The sequence below is a fragment of the Vanessa tameamea genome, chromosome 18 (assembly GCF_037043105.1).
Source record: "Vanessa tameamea isolate UH-Manoa-2023 chromosome 18, ilVanTame1 primary haplotype, whole genome shotgun sequence".
In the NCBI taxonomy this organism is placed as follows: domain Eukaryota; kingdom Metazoa; phylum Arthropoda; class Insecta; order Lepidoptera; family Nymphalidae; genus Vanessa; species Vanessa tameamea.
This window is the reverse complement of record NC_087326.1, coordinates 7,842,397-7,859,227: the sequence shown is the minus strand read 5'-3', so window position 1 is coordinate 7,859,227 and position 16,831 is coordinate 7,842,397. Positions and strand designations below refer to the sequence as shown.

At 33.9% G+C, this 16,831-nt stretch overlaps 4 protein-coding genes across 4 annotated transcripts in view; 2 read left to right on the top strand and 2 right to left on the bottom strand.

Annotated features, from left to right (window-relative positions):
* Positions 1–256: 256 nt before the first annotated feature.
* On the bottom strand, positions 257–5,386 carry LOC113400008 (uncharacterized). The gene is made up of 8 exons (XM_026639355.2): positions 5,020–5,386; positions 4,701–4,937; positions 4,277–4,532; positions 3,582–3,757; positions 3,149–3,271; positions 2,501–2,643; positions 2,091–2,262; positions 257–1,707 (listed from the first exon to the last, which is right to left on the bottom strand). The coding sequence occupies exons 1-8, from the start codon at positions 5,128–5,130 to the stop codon at positions 1,594–1,596; spliced, it is 1,332 nt and encodes a 443-aa protein (XP_026495140.2). The 5' UTR covers positions 5,131–5,386; the 3' UTR covers positions 257–1,593.
* LOC113399902 (alpha-amylase 2-like) overlaps positions 3,186–16,831 on the top strand; it is a 157,235-nt gene continuing 143,589 nt past the window's right edge. The window contains exon 1 of the mRNA XM_064217748.1: positions 3,186–3,190. The gene's annotated coding sequence lies outside the window, so the exon portion shown is untranslated. The remainder of the gene's footprint in view (positions 3,191–16,831) is intronic.
* LOC113400028 (polyadenylate-binding protein 2-like) lies at positions 6,799–11,252 on the bottom strand. The gene is made up of 7 exons (XM_026639394.2): positions 11,036–11,252; positions 10,799–10,954; positions 10,346–10,490; positions 9,834–9,966; positions 9,612–9,741; positions 9,101–9,249; positions 6,799–8,085 (listed from the first exon to the last, which is right to left on the bottom strand). Exons 2-7 carry the CDS (start codon positions 10,889–10,891, stop codon positions 8,049–8,051), a joined length of 687 nt encoding a protein of 228 aa, XP_026495179.1. The 5' UTR covers positions 10,892–10,954; positions 11,036–11,252; the 3' UTR covers positions 6,799–8,048.
* On the top strand, positions 13,214–16,501 carry LOC113400018 (SAGA-associated factor 29). Its single transcript, XM_026639382.2, has 7 exons — positions 13,214–13,368; positions 13,571–13,717; positions 13,943–14,068; positions 14,312–14,536; positions 14,879–15,136; positions 15,325–15,402; positions 15,694–16,501. Exons 1-7 carry the CDS (start codon positions 13,330–13,332, stop codon positions 15,706–15,708), a joined length of 888 nt encoding a protein of 295 aa, XP_026495167.1. The 5' UTR covers positions 13,214–13,329; the 3' UTR covers positions 15,709–16,501.

Here is a 16,831-nt window from a genome sequence, read left to right as displayed (position 1 = left end):
TTAATTGTATCTGTGTGCGTTGAATGATTTCAGTCTACGCGAGAGAGTTTCACAAATTTGTGTTGTTGGAAAATAACGGCGACAATTGTGTTAGAACTCATACTAATACGAAATGATGCCATATCTATTAAATATGTATTACTGTAATATATTGCGAAAATCAATATAATACTGATCTTCTTATTAATATTATCTATTTAGTTTAATAGGGTATAAAAAAACTTTATTATTGATATAAGTTTATTTTAATTAAAAGTAGTTAAATTATAATAATATATTTACAATTCACACCATACCCACAGCCAAATCGTCTGCACTAAACCAATGGCCGGAGGAATAAAGATAAACTTTAAGATTTAAAGATTCCATGCGATTTTCTAATAGCTCTGCTATATTAGGGGCAACAAACAATTCGTGATTCAAATATATTTATTAATATACATTTGATTACTTATATCGAGTTTAATTCTAAAGTTCCGATATCAACTTTGCCAATCAAAACTTTTGTTTTAAATCTATAAAGAATTCCATAGATTTTAGATCTTTGCCAGTGATGTCATGTCAATAAATTTGGTCAAAGTTGTTTATTTAACATTCCTCCCGCCATGGGTATGAGCTTTACAATTCCTTTCTCAAAATTAATGCTAAGTTACAAAAGGTAGGTAATAAATTATTTTAAAACATATTTTATTATACTAAACAAAACATAAAAAGTTTGACGTCGACGATAGCTGAAAAACACTTATTAAGTTTTATATTTTTCTATACTTGGTCAATGTTCTGATGAATATATTTATTATCTACATCAAAACACGTCCCGGCCCGTCCAAAGCACGGCCCGCAGCTTATGTTGGCGTTTCGTGACGTATTTTTGGTTTACTGTAAATACGAATATTACACAGAAATGGATAATATTAATATTAAAGAATTAGGCAGCGTTTCGTGGCCCACCAGTAATAGTAGTTTTTTTTTTATTGGACCACGAAATAATGTGGACCGGACAGTGCTGGTCTATATCAATAACTACTGTCGATGATAGTGTTGCTAAACATTATATATTTATGTAAAAAATTCGGATATGATCACCCTTATAATGCTGATGATTAAAATAAGAACTAGATTAAAAACATACGTGGAAAGAAGGCCGGCCAAAATTAATGTAACCATGTCTTTAGTTATTTTTAACGTAAAAACATAGCATTATGTTTTTTATGGCTTTAAAATATTATTTAGTTTATATTTCATCTTTCATACATAGGTTTGTAGTAAATTCGTCGGACTGTTTTCAGACAACAACTTTGAAAGACGGAGCTGTTTGGATCTTGACCGATGTTCTTAATTACAGCTGCAAACATATATATATTGCGTAAAAACGTTTGTATTCGGTGTTAATTTTTATCTTTCTCACTGAATCTCACTTTATAACGATCTTTTGGAGTAACTAAACTAATTCAAGCATATCATATCTACGGGGAGAGCCATCGGATGGCAAGTTTGCCCGTACGCTTTCTGTGACGTGTAATATTCTTGAAAGTTTTTAACTTCGAAAGCAACAGAGCGGTCTCACGCCGTGATACGTCTCCCGGGGGCGGCTCAGGCGGGCAGCACGTCGTGCATGGCGTAGCGCCACGTCCAGCGCCGCGCCAGCGCCTCGAAGCGCCCGCGCTCGCGCACGTACATGGCGCCCACCTCGGGCTCCATGCACACCTGCGGGTATCGGTGCATCGGTCGGTTATCACATTCTTGATCTTTTAGTCTACTCCCCTTTCTAACTGCACGACAAATTTTAATCTATCGTAGAACATGCACATTAATATCGACAGAAATCATTTATTTCCGAACGAAGAGCGAAAAGTTACTAAATATATTGAGTAAAATATTTGATGTCTATTAGTTTATATGGTTCAGTAGTCGAGACGTCAAAGCGTACAAAAAAAATTTATAATAAAATAATTGTAAGAAAATTAAGTACTCGTGACAGAAAACAACATGTGTCCCAAGCATTCCAGATAAACGTTACTCTAAGAAATTTTACTCGCATCGCGCCTGAAGAAGTTTAGTTTTCAATTATGTTATGGGTATGTACTCACGGTGGTGTAGGGGTCGGTGAGCAGGCTCTGTATGGAGATGAGCACCTTGGAGAGCGTGAGGGCGAGCGACCAGTTGTGGTGCACGGAGTCGATGCCCACGTCGCCGTGGCGCGACACGTTGGGGTGCAGGATGCGCGTCAGGAAGCGCACCACGGGCGGGCTCATCGGGTACCTGTGCGAGAGCTCAGTGCTACACGAGCATTGCTCATTTCTGCTGCAGACGCTACAGTAGTGTTATTTTGACATCGCGCCTTTTTACCATTTCTTTGTCCGACACTTCTCAAGATTGAGTATTTTTATTTTTCGAAACGATGGAAGATTTTTGCCGTTAATAATTGTAATGGTTTTTAATGTCTCGTCATAAACAATAACGGAACTGTTTGGTTAGGTCAAAAGTTTTATTCGCTTACGAGTAGGGGACTTGAATGTAGAGGTAGAAGACTCCGCCCTCATAGGGAGAGCCCACGGGCCCCGTGACGCTGGCCTGCCAGTGGCAACACTTGGCGTCCAACGGAGTCGCAGCGATGCCTTCCGGGGGATCGTTGCGCAACATCTGTCATCAACAACATGGTTATGACATTGATAAGATACTTGTTAACATAAACAAATGAAATGCCATAACATTCTTGTCTTGGGTTCAACCCCCAAGTGCACGTCATTCATAGTTTGAAAGTTAGCAGTAATCACTTCCAGTGCTTCGGCAAACATGTAAAGCTGTTGGCACCTGTACTATCTTCGGTCGTGTCGGATCCCCGTTCTATGGGATTTGAGGGTGAAGTAATAGGACTGTGCCTGTGTGGATATGATTGTACTTGTGTACTTGGTTGAGGACGTTAACTTTCAACGACATAACGATGTACACTAATAAAAATGAGCCATGCCGGGACGCCTAGCAGACTTAAAACAACAAAATTATGAGAGAATCGCACAGTCACTTGCTAAAGGCGACATCGCCATACCGTAATAGATGTTTCATAATATCATATGGCATGGCGTCAACAGTCACATTAAAAAACTTAGGAAATATCTACTTGTCATAATTATTTTACCCCCAGTACCTTAAGTTCAATTTTAAGTCGGTTTCGTCTCCAGGCATTCTCGTCTCCGGCGGGCTGAGCTTGCACGCACATCTGCACCAGACAGTTGCGGCAGAAACAAGACTCCACCAGCGACTGGTACTTCTACGAGTGGTTTTGAATAAAGTTACTTTGTCGTATCCATTTAGGGACCATGGCTACACTTGTTTGTTGTCTTCTACGCCCTCCGTTTAGTTATTTTGTGGAGAGGCTCTATTACTTAGATTTTAACTATCATTGATGATCACTTCGATACCTCGAATATGTTTGTTTCAGGGGCAATAAATGAATTAATTTGGGAGTAAAAATTTAAATCTAAGTAACAATTTGATATAATTACATAAATGTAATCTTAAAATGTGTATTATCTCATTAAAAAAGTAATAATGAATCCAGACAATATGTCTAAAATCACCTTCTGCCAGTCGATGTTGGCGAGCAGCGGGCGGAACAGCGGCCAGCGCCTCGCGGCGAAGGCGGCCCAGCGCGGCGGCGGCACGCGCGCCACCACGAGGCGCCGCCAGCGCACGCACACGCACGCGCACGCGCACAGCGACAGGTCGTCCAGGTAGCGGAATATGCACAGCAGCACTGAACGCGACACAATCATACTACACACTGAATGTTGCTACTAGTTCTACAACTAGTATGTGTTCAGTAATAGCAAAGGAAGATGGACTGAAGCTCCAAGAATTTCATATTAAATAATCATTGGAAAAATGGCACCCACCATCAGTTCTTTGACAATGTCTCCTTTTTAAATAATTTTACATTGAAAATATGAAATAGTTATGTAATACATTAAGCAAGAGATTTTTTATGTAATTTATGTAATCAACTTTTATTTGTAGAATAAATACTCAAAGCTTACAAGCACAGCAACATACACCAAGAGGTAGAGTAAGTGGATCATATCCATTTCTCAAGATTATCGAGGAAAATGTGTTGAACTTATTACATAATTATTTTCATCATAAAATTAAATGGAAGTAAGTCACAGACACAGCAATAATATTTTCCCTACATTTAATATTTACTCATTATGCAAAATGGAAAAATATCCCTAACTTTGTTTGCAATTTTTATCACAGCTAATTAATAGTCAAATACCTTCAGATGGTAAATGTTCCACTAGCCCTGGTGCTAAGTTATCAGGAAGGCGAGGTGTTGAGAGTGCTTGAAGCGACCTTGAAAGACTAGGTGGCTGAGGTGGTTGACCTTGCCCTACTAAATCTTCAATCCCTTCTCTTGGTGCAGATGAAGGTCCAGATCCACTACCTCCACTACCACTGCCACTGGCACCAGGCCCTGAGTTGCTGGTGCGACTAGTTTCATCCTCAGGACTTGTCTCACTGTCAAGAGAATTCTGTTGGAAACAGTTTTATATAAAAACAAAAATATTGAATGAACATTTTGGTTTTTATAACTGTGAAAATGTAAGAACTGTAATTGAAAAGAAAAAATAAATTTAATCTATAAAATAAAACGGCCTTTATAGTAAAACAGAAACTAAAAAAAACAATTAAATACTTACTCTGTAGTACCACCAAGCTGGTAAGGGGCAAGCTTTGTTAATTTTACGCTCAGAACTAAAGTTCAAGTCTGAAGGTTCATCATTACCAGAGTCGCCATCATCAGTTTTCTCACTACAGAAGTATGAGCTTGGTAAATAAGATGGGAAATCAGGGAAAAGGAAAGCGTGGCAAGTAATACAAACTGGCTCCCCAAAGCTAGGTCCATAGTATCCATTGCAGATATAACAACTTGAGTTCTGAAAAAATTTTAACATTGCTCGATTATTATTTTTTTAAACTAATAATAAATAACTCTAATGTAAGCGTATATATTCATACATTGAATTCAAACTCAAGAGGTTGTTCTATCGGTGATCCAGGTAATAATTTATCACCATTATCTTCTAATTTTTTGATAAAACTAAAAAACTCTGGGCCTACGACAGACATCTTTTATATTTTCTGGTTTTGGTTGAACAATATATTATCATTTGTATAAAAATTTTCGCATTGCTTGTTTTGTTTCTTTCTCTTATGGCGTATCTCTACGCTAATTGAGCGCAAAATATTTTGCCAATGTAGCGTACAATGGAGACGACACTGAGATTGATCGGTTTCAAAGGTAGAAGTTTTTATAATTAATATAAATAAAAATAATTTACATATTAATCTGATTTTATTTATTTTGATGTTTAGCTGTCAAATTAAGTGACATATCCTCATTTTGGAAAGGCAATGATAGTAAATAGACAGCCCAAAACCAAAGCCATAGATACATTATTTTTTGTTATAGCCAATAAAATGGTTGTTTATCAAAAAAAATTAATCAAAAGAAAAAATAAAACAACTTAAACTCCTAACACAAAGCTTCCAATCCCACAAAGTCAATTCTCTTTCTGCAGGACTTATCTGTTTTATTTAATAAAATATCGGATATTTTAAACTTGGCTTGTCAAAAAAAAATTAAAAATAGATAACTTTTCAAAAGTCCAGAGATAATCAGTCAGTTGACTTCTACAGGCTATAAATATCTTAGAGAAAAGTAACTACAGGGGTTTCTTGTCTGTATTTCTCAAGACAATCTACATTTATTGAATTATGTAACATAATTCCAAAGTGCTAAAAAGAGCCACCTACTTGGAAGTTTATTTTAATTTTGAACTTAAGCTTTTCCTTCAACACATATTTTGAGTGCATTTTTTAATTTATTTGACATTTAGTTTGATACTACTAAACTACTATAATAGGAATTATAAATAAAACACTGGAATTGATTCTTAAAATTATTAATATGCAGCAAACTCATTTTTTGTTGTTGTATCAATTGTTTTAAAATTCATTTTCATTCTTTTACCAAATCATAAAAAAAGATTAGTTCTTTATACAGGACATTATCGAAATGAGCTTTCTCACATTTTTGTTGCATTAACAGACACAAAAACATTTATCGATTACATGCGTTCTTTAGGGATACTGGGAGTAGAAGTTTTTACTATACCAGGTTTTAGAACCTTAGCTTAGTTTTCAAAGTACGGCATCCTGTAACGGGCGGGAAATACTTTCAATTATAAAAGTATTTGCTCGTCGATCACAGGCAGCCCTGAAAAATATTAGAATAGAATTGAAGTTGAAATCGATCCAAAACAATATAATGAGCACAATTGCAATTGTATTAGCAAAATAATAATACTTTTAACTTACAAGTATTACTTCTGTTAAAACGATTGCGCTCTTATTTATAAAATTACAAAGACACTATGCAAGTATTTTTTAACATACCTATATGTAGGTAACATATTAGAGCGAATACTGACATTTGCTAAATTATCGTATTTTTTTAAAATCTGGTATTTCAACATACTCGAAGCCCTGGTATTAAATTTTGCAAGTATATCATCCCTACAAAGGCGCGCCTCAAGTAAGCGTTAAATATCTCGGAGTCTAGCAAAATATCATAACATGACATGTTCAACAATGATTTTAAAAACTAGATTTCAATGTGATTTTGTCAGTTAAACTATATGTAGCATATATTTTACTACAAAATATTATGAAAGTGATTAATTGCCACAAAATTATGAAATTATAAAAAGTTTGTGCCTCTATAATAATAGGACATTTTATTTTATAACATTTTTATTATCTATTGAAAAATGAATACTGTTTGTGTGGAATACATACTAGTCGCTGCTTATCACATCAAACGATTTTATTATAAACAGTTTATAACAAAATATATTCTTACTTCCACAATACTACTAATACACATTAAAATGAATTCAATTAACTTCAAAATATTAGTCATAAGACTAAAAAAATAACTGTAAATGTGTAGCAATGTACTGAGAACATTTAGCATACATTACGAGCAATACTATATTTATATTTTAAACTAAGGTTGCTGTAAGAGATTAAATTGTGTTTATTTCTTTTTTTCAAAGCTTGTGCTGTTTGTGCTACAATAAAATATTGTAGCAAAAACTGATCGTAACAAGGTGATGGAAAAAGTATACTTCTTGTTGAAATGCTTTTGAAAAAATCATAACTTTTCCTGTTATGTGGATCGTTGTTACTAAAAACCAGTGAAAGAAAAACTAATCATACTTAAAATACTTATATTCTATGGTGGGTATATTAAAAGGGTATAGAAGTTCCATAGCTTATTATTAAATGTCCTCATGTACTCGAAAATAACGGAACTCTTAAGATGAAGGCTTCAATAAATTATTATACTATATTCTCAAATATCCTGAAAAGGTATCCTAGATTGCTTTTTTATTATCTGACACTATTTGTCAATCATTATTATCTATGATCTATTAACACCTTGTTACAAATCGTAATTGTCTAAAATTTCTATCTTTTTATTATTACAAAATCATTTATGTTACTTAACGTATATGTCTTAACATTTTACTTATTTATATTAGGTATTAAAAATACTTAGCCACTTCATCTTTTTAATATATCTAGCAATAGGGCTTTTATATTTAAACCTTTATTAACTACGTAATTAAGTTTAGAATAAAATTTATAACAGCATGGCATTAGATGAACGAGAAATTAATTAGAAATCAGCATTATAAAAAGTTTGACAAAGTAAAATTACACATAAACTTTAACCTAACCGCAGAAAGTCATCTGCACTGGTACACGGCTAAAACTGATTTTGATATACATCATCAAGTGTTATTATATATCAGATATCAAAACCCATGTCTTGAAATCGCACTTGTCAAAATGGAACGGCACTTAACTAGCCTCGAGGTAATTTAGTCGTATCGCACAATAACTTAACTATTCCACACACATCCACATTTAACATTTCGCACTTCGCGAACAGGGGCTCAGTCCCCCCTCTACCGCACTCAGTACGGTAAGTAATACGAGCTGCGCCTGAATGGTCTGCAAACAAGGTACGTTATTAGAATTATATCTTTGGTGCAACAAACTACTTCAGGCTTATACACGTTATCTATACTATGTCTATATATATTGTGTGACTATAATGTATACAATATCAAATGTGTATAGCTTCAGAAAGGCTACCATGCAATGTAAGCGCAGAGGAAAAGGTAGGATATAGCAGTGAAAATACAAATAATATTGTCCATCACAAACTTTATTTCGTTCAATTTTTTATGTATAAATATTTTATATTTTTCAACAATCATGTACCAATATGTTGATATAAAAAATATCCAACTACTGACTACCACATAAGAGATGTCACTTCAGTGACTGTACTTTAATATTTGAAGGCATTTTCGTACAAAAGTACAATTATATTTGTAATCTTAAAATAATAAAAATGCAAAAATGTTTAAAAATTATAATTATAGTTATTTGAAAGTGTCATCTCTTACAGCACAAAAGGAAAACATTCTCAACAAGCTACAACAACAGCAACTACAGATATAATAATATCATCTGAAGTGACAAATATGAGAAGTGTTCATGTGCCAGCTCCAAACCAAAACAATAATTTTATTACCACAACAATAATTGAATCAAATGCGTCATCAAATTAACAATCAAAATGCTGGATCATGCAGTGAATAAAATTTACAACTTTTACAATTGTCTTTTAAATGAAATCAAAAATAAAGTATCAGTGATTCTTATAAAATGAGTATTTTAAAAATTTCACAGAGGTTATATGTTTAATTTCAAAGACACTAGTACTTTTCTCAAAAGAACTAAATTAACATGAAATTTAGTCAGTCAAATTAAATAACTATTGCATGCCAAATGTTCCGCATCACATAACATCACAACCTTGACAACTAAATACTAACAAGCTGTGCTACATAAAGAATTCAATGGACGTTACTCGCTGCAAACATTAAATTATAATCATATAATAAAAGTAGAGCATTGGTGTGGAGCGGTGGGTAGAGGCAGTTAATATGGGTAGTACCTGCCGCGGCGCACGGGCCGGTAGACGGAGAAGTACGGCGAAAAGCCACCACCGCCACCGCCACGGAAGGAGCGACCTCGACCGCGCATGCCTCGTGGCGGTCGGTTTGTTGATGATAAGCCTGGCTTGTTCGTGCGTTTTGGCATCACCTGTAAATTTATAACAACTTCATTGATTCAGTGCTTAACTAAAAGTATATTAAAGTTTAATAAGTTTTGTTACCTAATAAATCCTATTCAAGCCCTCTGTTAGTGCTATAATATCTAATAAATGCATGAATTTGGTATTATCATTCAAATTTAATAAGCACAAATTTAATAATTTAAGGTTGTCTTTCTTTTTGTTTATACTAACTAATGCTTATCTTCAAAATATAATTTATTTTTAATTTGATTTTTATCACTTATGGATTAATCATAATTTAAAAACTTTCATTTGTATTATAAAATGTGAGTTATTACTAAAGTATTTAAATCACTGACCAGCTGTCTGATTTCAAAAAGAAAAATACCTTAATTTGACGCCCTCTAAACAAAGATTCATCCATAGCCATTGCTGTCTGCACACTGTCCTTGTCTCCAAATTCTATGTAGGCAAAACCTTTAGGGTGTCCATCAAACTTATTGCATAATATTGTAACCCTGGAAACATTTGTTTTTATTACATCATATAATAACTTACATGGTATGCAACACTTTTAATTTGCAATAATATATATTTTTAATAAAATTACCTATTAATAGATCCGCAACCATGAAAGTGCTGTTCTAATTCTTCAGCTGTGGCTCCATAATCAACATTACCAACATATACTGATCTGTTGTCAACTTCTATTTTCTCTTCTATAGACATATTGAGTGGACTTGCTATGTAAAAAAAGGATAATAATTATGATGTTAGTTGTCTAGTACAAGTGACTGCAATTGTGGACACTTGATAACAAATATTCAATATCCTTTTTAATAATTAAATTAACAAAAATAAATAACTATACCAAATATATTTGTATTTATATTCTTAAAACACAATTACTGAAATATAAATTTTAGAGAACTTATTTAAAGAAAAATCTTTTATAAAACAGGAAAATACTGTTTGACTCAATATATTTGCCACATATTGTGTTTTAAAATATCAATAGCAATAAAGTTGACAGAATTTATTAAACTTGCGATTCCAGTAGAGGCAGTTAAAGTACTGGAATTAGAAATTAAGATATATTACTAATGTATGTATATAACTTACTAAGTCCCGGTGGGCTTCCCAAGCTCATTTGTTTGTCAACTTCTGTGTGCATTTGTTTTAATTTCTCAGCTTCTTCCTCCATTTCCCTCACCCTGGCCTTGATGGCAGCCAGATCTGGAACCTCTGTGCCTGATGCTTCATCGCCCTAAAACAGATTAAGTATTTCAAATAAATAACTACACATAATTATTATTTTCGTAAACAGGAGTGAGACACAAATTAGCTTTTAAAACTCGATTATTTTAAATAATTATACGTATACACAATAATGTTTATGATTGTGACTATGTTCCACACAACTGCTTTTAAAATTAATGTACTTGTAGTGGTCATTAAGACGAGTTTAAAACTTTAACATTTTGAAAACAAAACATTTCAATTGTGTACATTATAGAACTTTGGACAGTAAGATATTGTTTACGTTTGAAAGATAAATATGTTAAGTATACTTACTCCCAGGCTGTTGTCGGTCATATTTACTGAACCGTTGGCTCCGTCTATATGATTGTTGTCAATCGAATCTAAATAATCATCATTATCGGCCATATCAACGTACTCTCTCCTTTATAAAATTATTATTCAGACTTTATAAATCACTTCACACACCACCTGTAAATATTTATGATTTACTACTAATAATACACGAATTCATTCAAGCTACCAATAATAGAAGGAAGCTATCTGACGTACCGGTAACCAATATAGTAACTTAGTAAGATACGAATGACCTAATTAAAAAATATTATAACCAACATCTTCCATTAAACGTCTATAAGCGTATAAATTGTTATAATTTCATAAACATATTATTATAATCGTTATGTTTACAGATTTGTTCGAGCAAAAATAAAATTATAACGCTAAAGCCAAACAACTAAATGTCATCAGATGACACAGAAACAGAATTAAGAATATGACAACTCTTTCCGATAGGCTGATTGTCTATGGTTGAATTTGTTTAGTTTTTTTTGTGCAAAAGACCCTATACACAGGATAATTTGCCACTTCTTTATATATATTACCAAATTAATTACATTTCGTTAATTAGATGTTGTGTATAGATTATTAATTTATTTAAATGGTTTTTGGATGTATCAGTCAAATGTCAATCAATTACTGAACTCAATTGGGTGGGGATGCTAATGATGTTTTGGTTCCCCAATATAACTTTAAGTAGACAATTAATTTATAATTATTCAGCATTTGCATTAATGAATACTAAACAATTTGGAGAAATTTGTTGAAAGATATTTACAAAGCAACAAAACTGTACAAAAAAATGCCCCAAACTAAGTCGGTCAAGGAAGATGTTAAGAACATCATTTAATCAGTTTAACAGTCTATTTCAATTAAGAAGGAATGAAGATTAACAAACGTTAGTTCTGATTTACGTATTCCATTATTACCTATGCCGCAGTAATATTTTTAGGCAACATGTCGACCAAAACATTTGTTAAACAATGTCTCGGATTGGTGCTGGCTAAACTTAGTCCAATTCAACCTCAAAAAGACACAAGTTTGCGAGTTATCTGTAAAAAGTCACCATTTGTCCTACCTTCATGACTTAAGAACTTGTCCATTGCTCTTGCACAGCTAGTATCAGAATACTTAGCGTTGATGTTTCGAACCTCATTCAGTTCCGGATTCAATTGAAAAGTAAAACCAAATTGAAATCTAAAAACCTTAGTGTGCTCAGCAAAGCAAGCCGGTACTTCGCGTTGAATCCTAGCCTAAAACTATACAAGGCGTAAATTCCACTTTACATGGAGTACTGCTCTAACCTCTGAGCGGGAGCTATCCAGTACCAGATTCTTCCCTTTGACCGTATTCAATGCAGAGCAGCTCGAATTATCACGAATTTGCGTAGAGATGTTAGATCACTCTGCATCTTCTAGAACATTTTTCGCGAGAATGGTCAAAGGAATTGTATGTTATATATATAAATCCCGACTGCGGACATCGCATTAGATTTCGAAGTTTCAACCATACCACCTAGAAGTACGAAAACTCTACAACAGTGCGATTTTTAAGGCATCATAAAACTGGACAGACAAAACAAGGTGACCGAGAAGAATCACATTCCACACTCTTGAAAACGATCCCATAAAAATCAGAACACAAGGCACTGAGATATAGCTGGAAGGTTCAATCCTTGCACGGAAGCAATCGCTAACTGAAAGCGATTTTTTAAGAACTAGGAAATGCCAAAGAGTGGGTAAACGGAGTATAGCGGTGCGGACGAACAACTGGGTTCATATGCAACTTTAATATCAAAGAAAGCATTTAGTCCCTGCTACAACAGAGGCGAAGAAAGAGAAGAGATTATCACCAGGCCGGGAGTGACAAAGAAAATAGGCACAATAGCGTCGGTTCTCGCGAACAACATCAGAAAGCAAGCAAAAACAGTGAAAACTCTTTCCAGTCGAGTCGGATTTATCATCATGAAAGTGAACAAATAAAGAGTGTACTTGTGTTTGCGCACACACTTGCGAATTATAATGTCTTGCGTAGTTGGCTGGTTCCCTGGGCCAAATAGGACGATATCAATATTGCATAGTATCAAAGCCCGCAACATCATACTCATCCAACAAAATATTAAAGTCCATTGATATCCCCAAGACCCAGCCTAAGATTACACTTGTTATACATACAAGCAGAGAAAGAAACTTTAGAGGTCCAAGGGTACGTATAAGAAAAAAAAAAAGACATTTTGGTTATAGTGATTTCTGCCTGAAACATATAGTGTTACTTATATAATTTATATTAGAATCAATCGATCAAACGTTTTATGTTATTATAGTGTTATATACTCTGTGGAAAAGGAAAACAATTATGATTTTGTTTTGAATTTTGACATTTTGATAACTAATGTCACAAAAATTTTATTCTTAAATACTTGCTTGGTGTTTATCCGAAATCCGAATGGAACTAAGTCATCTGAATTATTAAATTTCTTTTGGTAACAGTCGATCTTTAAATACAAGATGCCGTTAACCGCTGACGTCGCAGCACAGCAAGTTCAAGTAAAATTCCCTTCTTTCAATATATCAATTAAAGCTGGGTAAATAGTTCATCACAGTCTATTAAAATGAACAAAAAAATGCTCAACACATTAAATATTAAGCATAAAAACATATTTAATTACTATTAATGTCAAGAAAATATTTTTTCAAAAATATAAACATAGATCTTGTACAAACGTAATTCAATGAGTTTTTGTTACAGGAACGATTAAGATCTCTGCATAGATTGATATATGACATAGAAGCAGAGAGAAGTTGTAATGAGCAATGTATTGATTCAATATTGAGAGCTGAGAAAGCTGTGGAATCCTCTTCATCTGCTGAAGATTCTTCTAGTTCTTCTCAACAGGTTAAAAATGTTTATATTGATTTTGATTGTCGCTTATAGCCATTGCCTGTATGTACATTGGTTTAAACTTTAAATAAAAAAAGTAAAAACAATTTTAAATTGCTAAAATAGAGACTTCATATACTTAAAAAGTGTGTACTTACAATGTTAATAGGACAACTTTCGTATGTATAAGGAAAAAAAAAATTCAGATCACAGAATAATAATCTTTAATTTATGTTTCAGCAAATGCAGCTAAAGAGTTTATATAAAGCCGGACTTACGGCTGCCGAACAAGAAGAGAGAGTTCTCCGTGCAGCTCTATCACGAATTTATGAAATACGCGCAATAAAAAATGAAAGACGTATTCAAGTAGGTCTTGAATTCTTAACTAACATTATTAATACAAAAGTCATTTGTTTGTTATGCTTTCACATCTTAGCTACTGAACCGAATATCACGTAATTTCGCATACACAATGTTGGGGGTAATAAAATGCAGGTACCCACCAAGAATGCAAGCTAGTATAATACAAAAATATATCAACTTCAATGATAATTTTTGCACAAACTGGGTGGACATTTCATAATATGATTCAATTTGAATGGCTTCCAGGCTCGTCATGCTGGTAACAAGGAGACAATAGGCTGTGGAGCTCTAATGAAGATGCTGCTGAGCGCGGCGCAGACGCTGCCGTTGCACGTTGGCCGTGTGGGTGAGCGCGCTCCGCCGTTGTGTGGCGCCGTACCCGCCGACGCCGGACATATTGCGCGCGCTGGGGACGCTGTCGCCGCACTTGTCAGGGTCTCCGAGAAAGAGGAGAACTGGATTCTTGCTGAGGTTACATTTCTATTGCATTTTATAAAAATATTTATGATCCTGAATAGATTGAATATTAACTACTTTATTATTATTTTCGATTGCTTTCTGTGGAGTAGATGAGAGAACTTAGGTATTCAGTACACATAAGTTTATTCAACTTTTTCTTTTAAGTAGCTGAGCTGCTTGGAAGACAGTGCTTTGCTCAGAAAATAAATATCTATTATTTTTGATAAATAATAAAGTATCTAGTATTCTATTCTAGCCTTACAACATCCTAATTCGATTATAAGATTTAAAAAAATATATCTCATTTTATGGGTCAATCATTAAATATTAAACATTTTCTTTAAATATCCATAGGTAGTGAGCTGGCTGCCGGCGCAGGGGAAGTACGAAGTGGACGACATCGATGAAGAGCAGAAGAACCGGCATGTGTTGAGCAAGCGGCGCGTGGTGGCGCTGCCGCTAATGCGGGCCGACCCGCGAACGGACGAGCATGCGCTATTCCCCAAGGGCGCTGTGGTCATGGCGCTGTACCCGCAGACCACGTGCTTCTACCGCGCCGTCGTCAACCGTCTGCCCGCCTGCGCCGCCGACCCCTACGAAGTCTTGTTCGAGGTCGCGTTGCAGATACTATACAATTTTACGCGCTCGCGATTTAGAGATGCCACCGACATCATTGAGTACGACAAAATATCGAACTTTAATAGTTATAAATATAAACCGCTGAACTTGAAAGCAGTAAAATAATGTAATAAAGTTGTTCTATCATAAGACGACAAATTATGTATTTTATTATTTTACAGGACTCCTCTTATGCGGACGGATATTCTCCGGCAGAACGTGTCGCTCAACGATACGTTATTGCTATCAAAGAAGGAAAGGTATGTTTTTTTTTTTGTATTATAATTTTACACATTGATAGTACTAGATGCATATGTAAAATTAACTTTTTTTTAATGTTGCTTTTACCTGCTTCGATTAGATGTTGTAGTAAATTCAATAAAATGAAATTTAGATAAAGCCAGGCAATATGTTTGCATTTTTCAACTCGAACTAAATAGTCAAATCTTTCTAGTTGTCGTAGAGTAGAATATATAAATTGTAAAAAAGCCACAATTGTCCATTCTACTGTATTACTGTGTTTAAAATGTTAGTTTCTCCGCTGCTCGCAGGGTCGCGGCACCTGACACTCGCGCTCGGCCCCGCCCTCTGCGCGCTCGTCGCCGCTGTCCACGGACTCGCTGCACTGAACTCTTGTCGACCGCGATTGAAGGCGTTGCGCGTTGCGTATAAATATTATAGACTATTGGTTCCAATTAAGTGTAAATTTACGCTATGATGGACTGAATTATTCTTATATAATTATAAATGTTGGTGTAGCATTCATTTGACTTGACTATTAAATATGATAAGTTATTTAAATATCATTTTAATATTTGTAATAAGTGTCATTGATGTACTGACTCTACCGCCGAGTTGGGCCATTAAAATAATTTGTTGTGCACCTGTTTTTGCGCACACACTTGTGCACTTAGTTAGTCTCAGAAGAATTTCCTCCTTGACCGTAATCTGCCAGAACATCATTATCATCATAAAAAAAAAAATGTAATATTGTCGGTAGTTTTTTAATTCATAGAATTAATGTTTGCGCATATATAATAATTATTGTTTAATTTGCAAATAGGTACATCAGTTATATTTAGAAAGTTTATAAATCAATATTTATCCTGACTTTAAATATGATGAACTATATACTTAGAAAACATCTTGAAATTACTGTATTTTTATTTCGAACTATTCAATTATATATTTATATATAAAAAAAATACTGTGCTTATATAAAACATGTAAAAATACTTTTTTTAGTAAATTTATAATCTTTTAGATTGTAGGTTAAAAGTTGCCCGAAGTAATCCAATGACCTTTATTGTAGTCTAATATACGAATATTATAATGTAAAAGTTTAAATGTTTATTTCACCATCACACAAAAATGGCTCAAATAATTTAAATGAATTTTCGTGTGGATGTTTTAATTGTAGTATTAAGATTTGAGAGATAGCCTTACCCGAAACATATTTCGAGCTGCTAAATTATAAAAAAATCTGTATTAATAATTGTTACAATAATTACGATATATTTTGTTAACTTTTTCCAGAAATTACAAGACCTAATTTTGACTCTTGGTAGTTCTGAATGCTCGAAAAAAAAATTGCAATAAAGGTGTTATTTTAAAAATATAGCTTCGCCAGATGATTAAAGTTAAAAATATAATAGTCTGTACAAAATAAACGCAAAATTGTGGTTACTT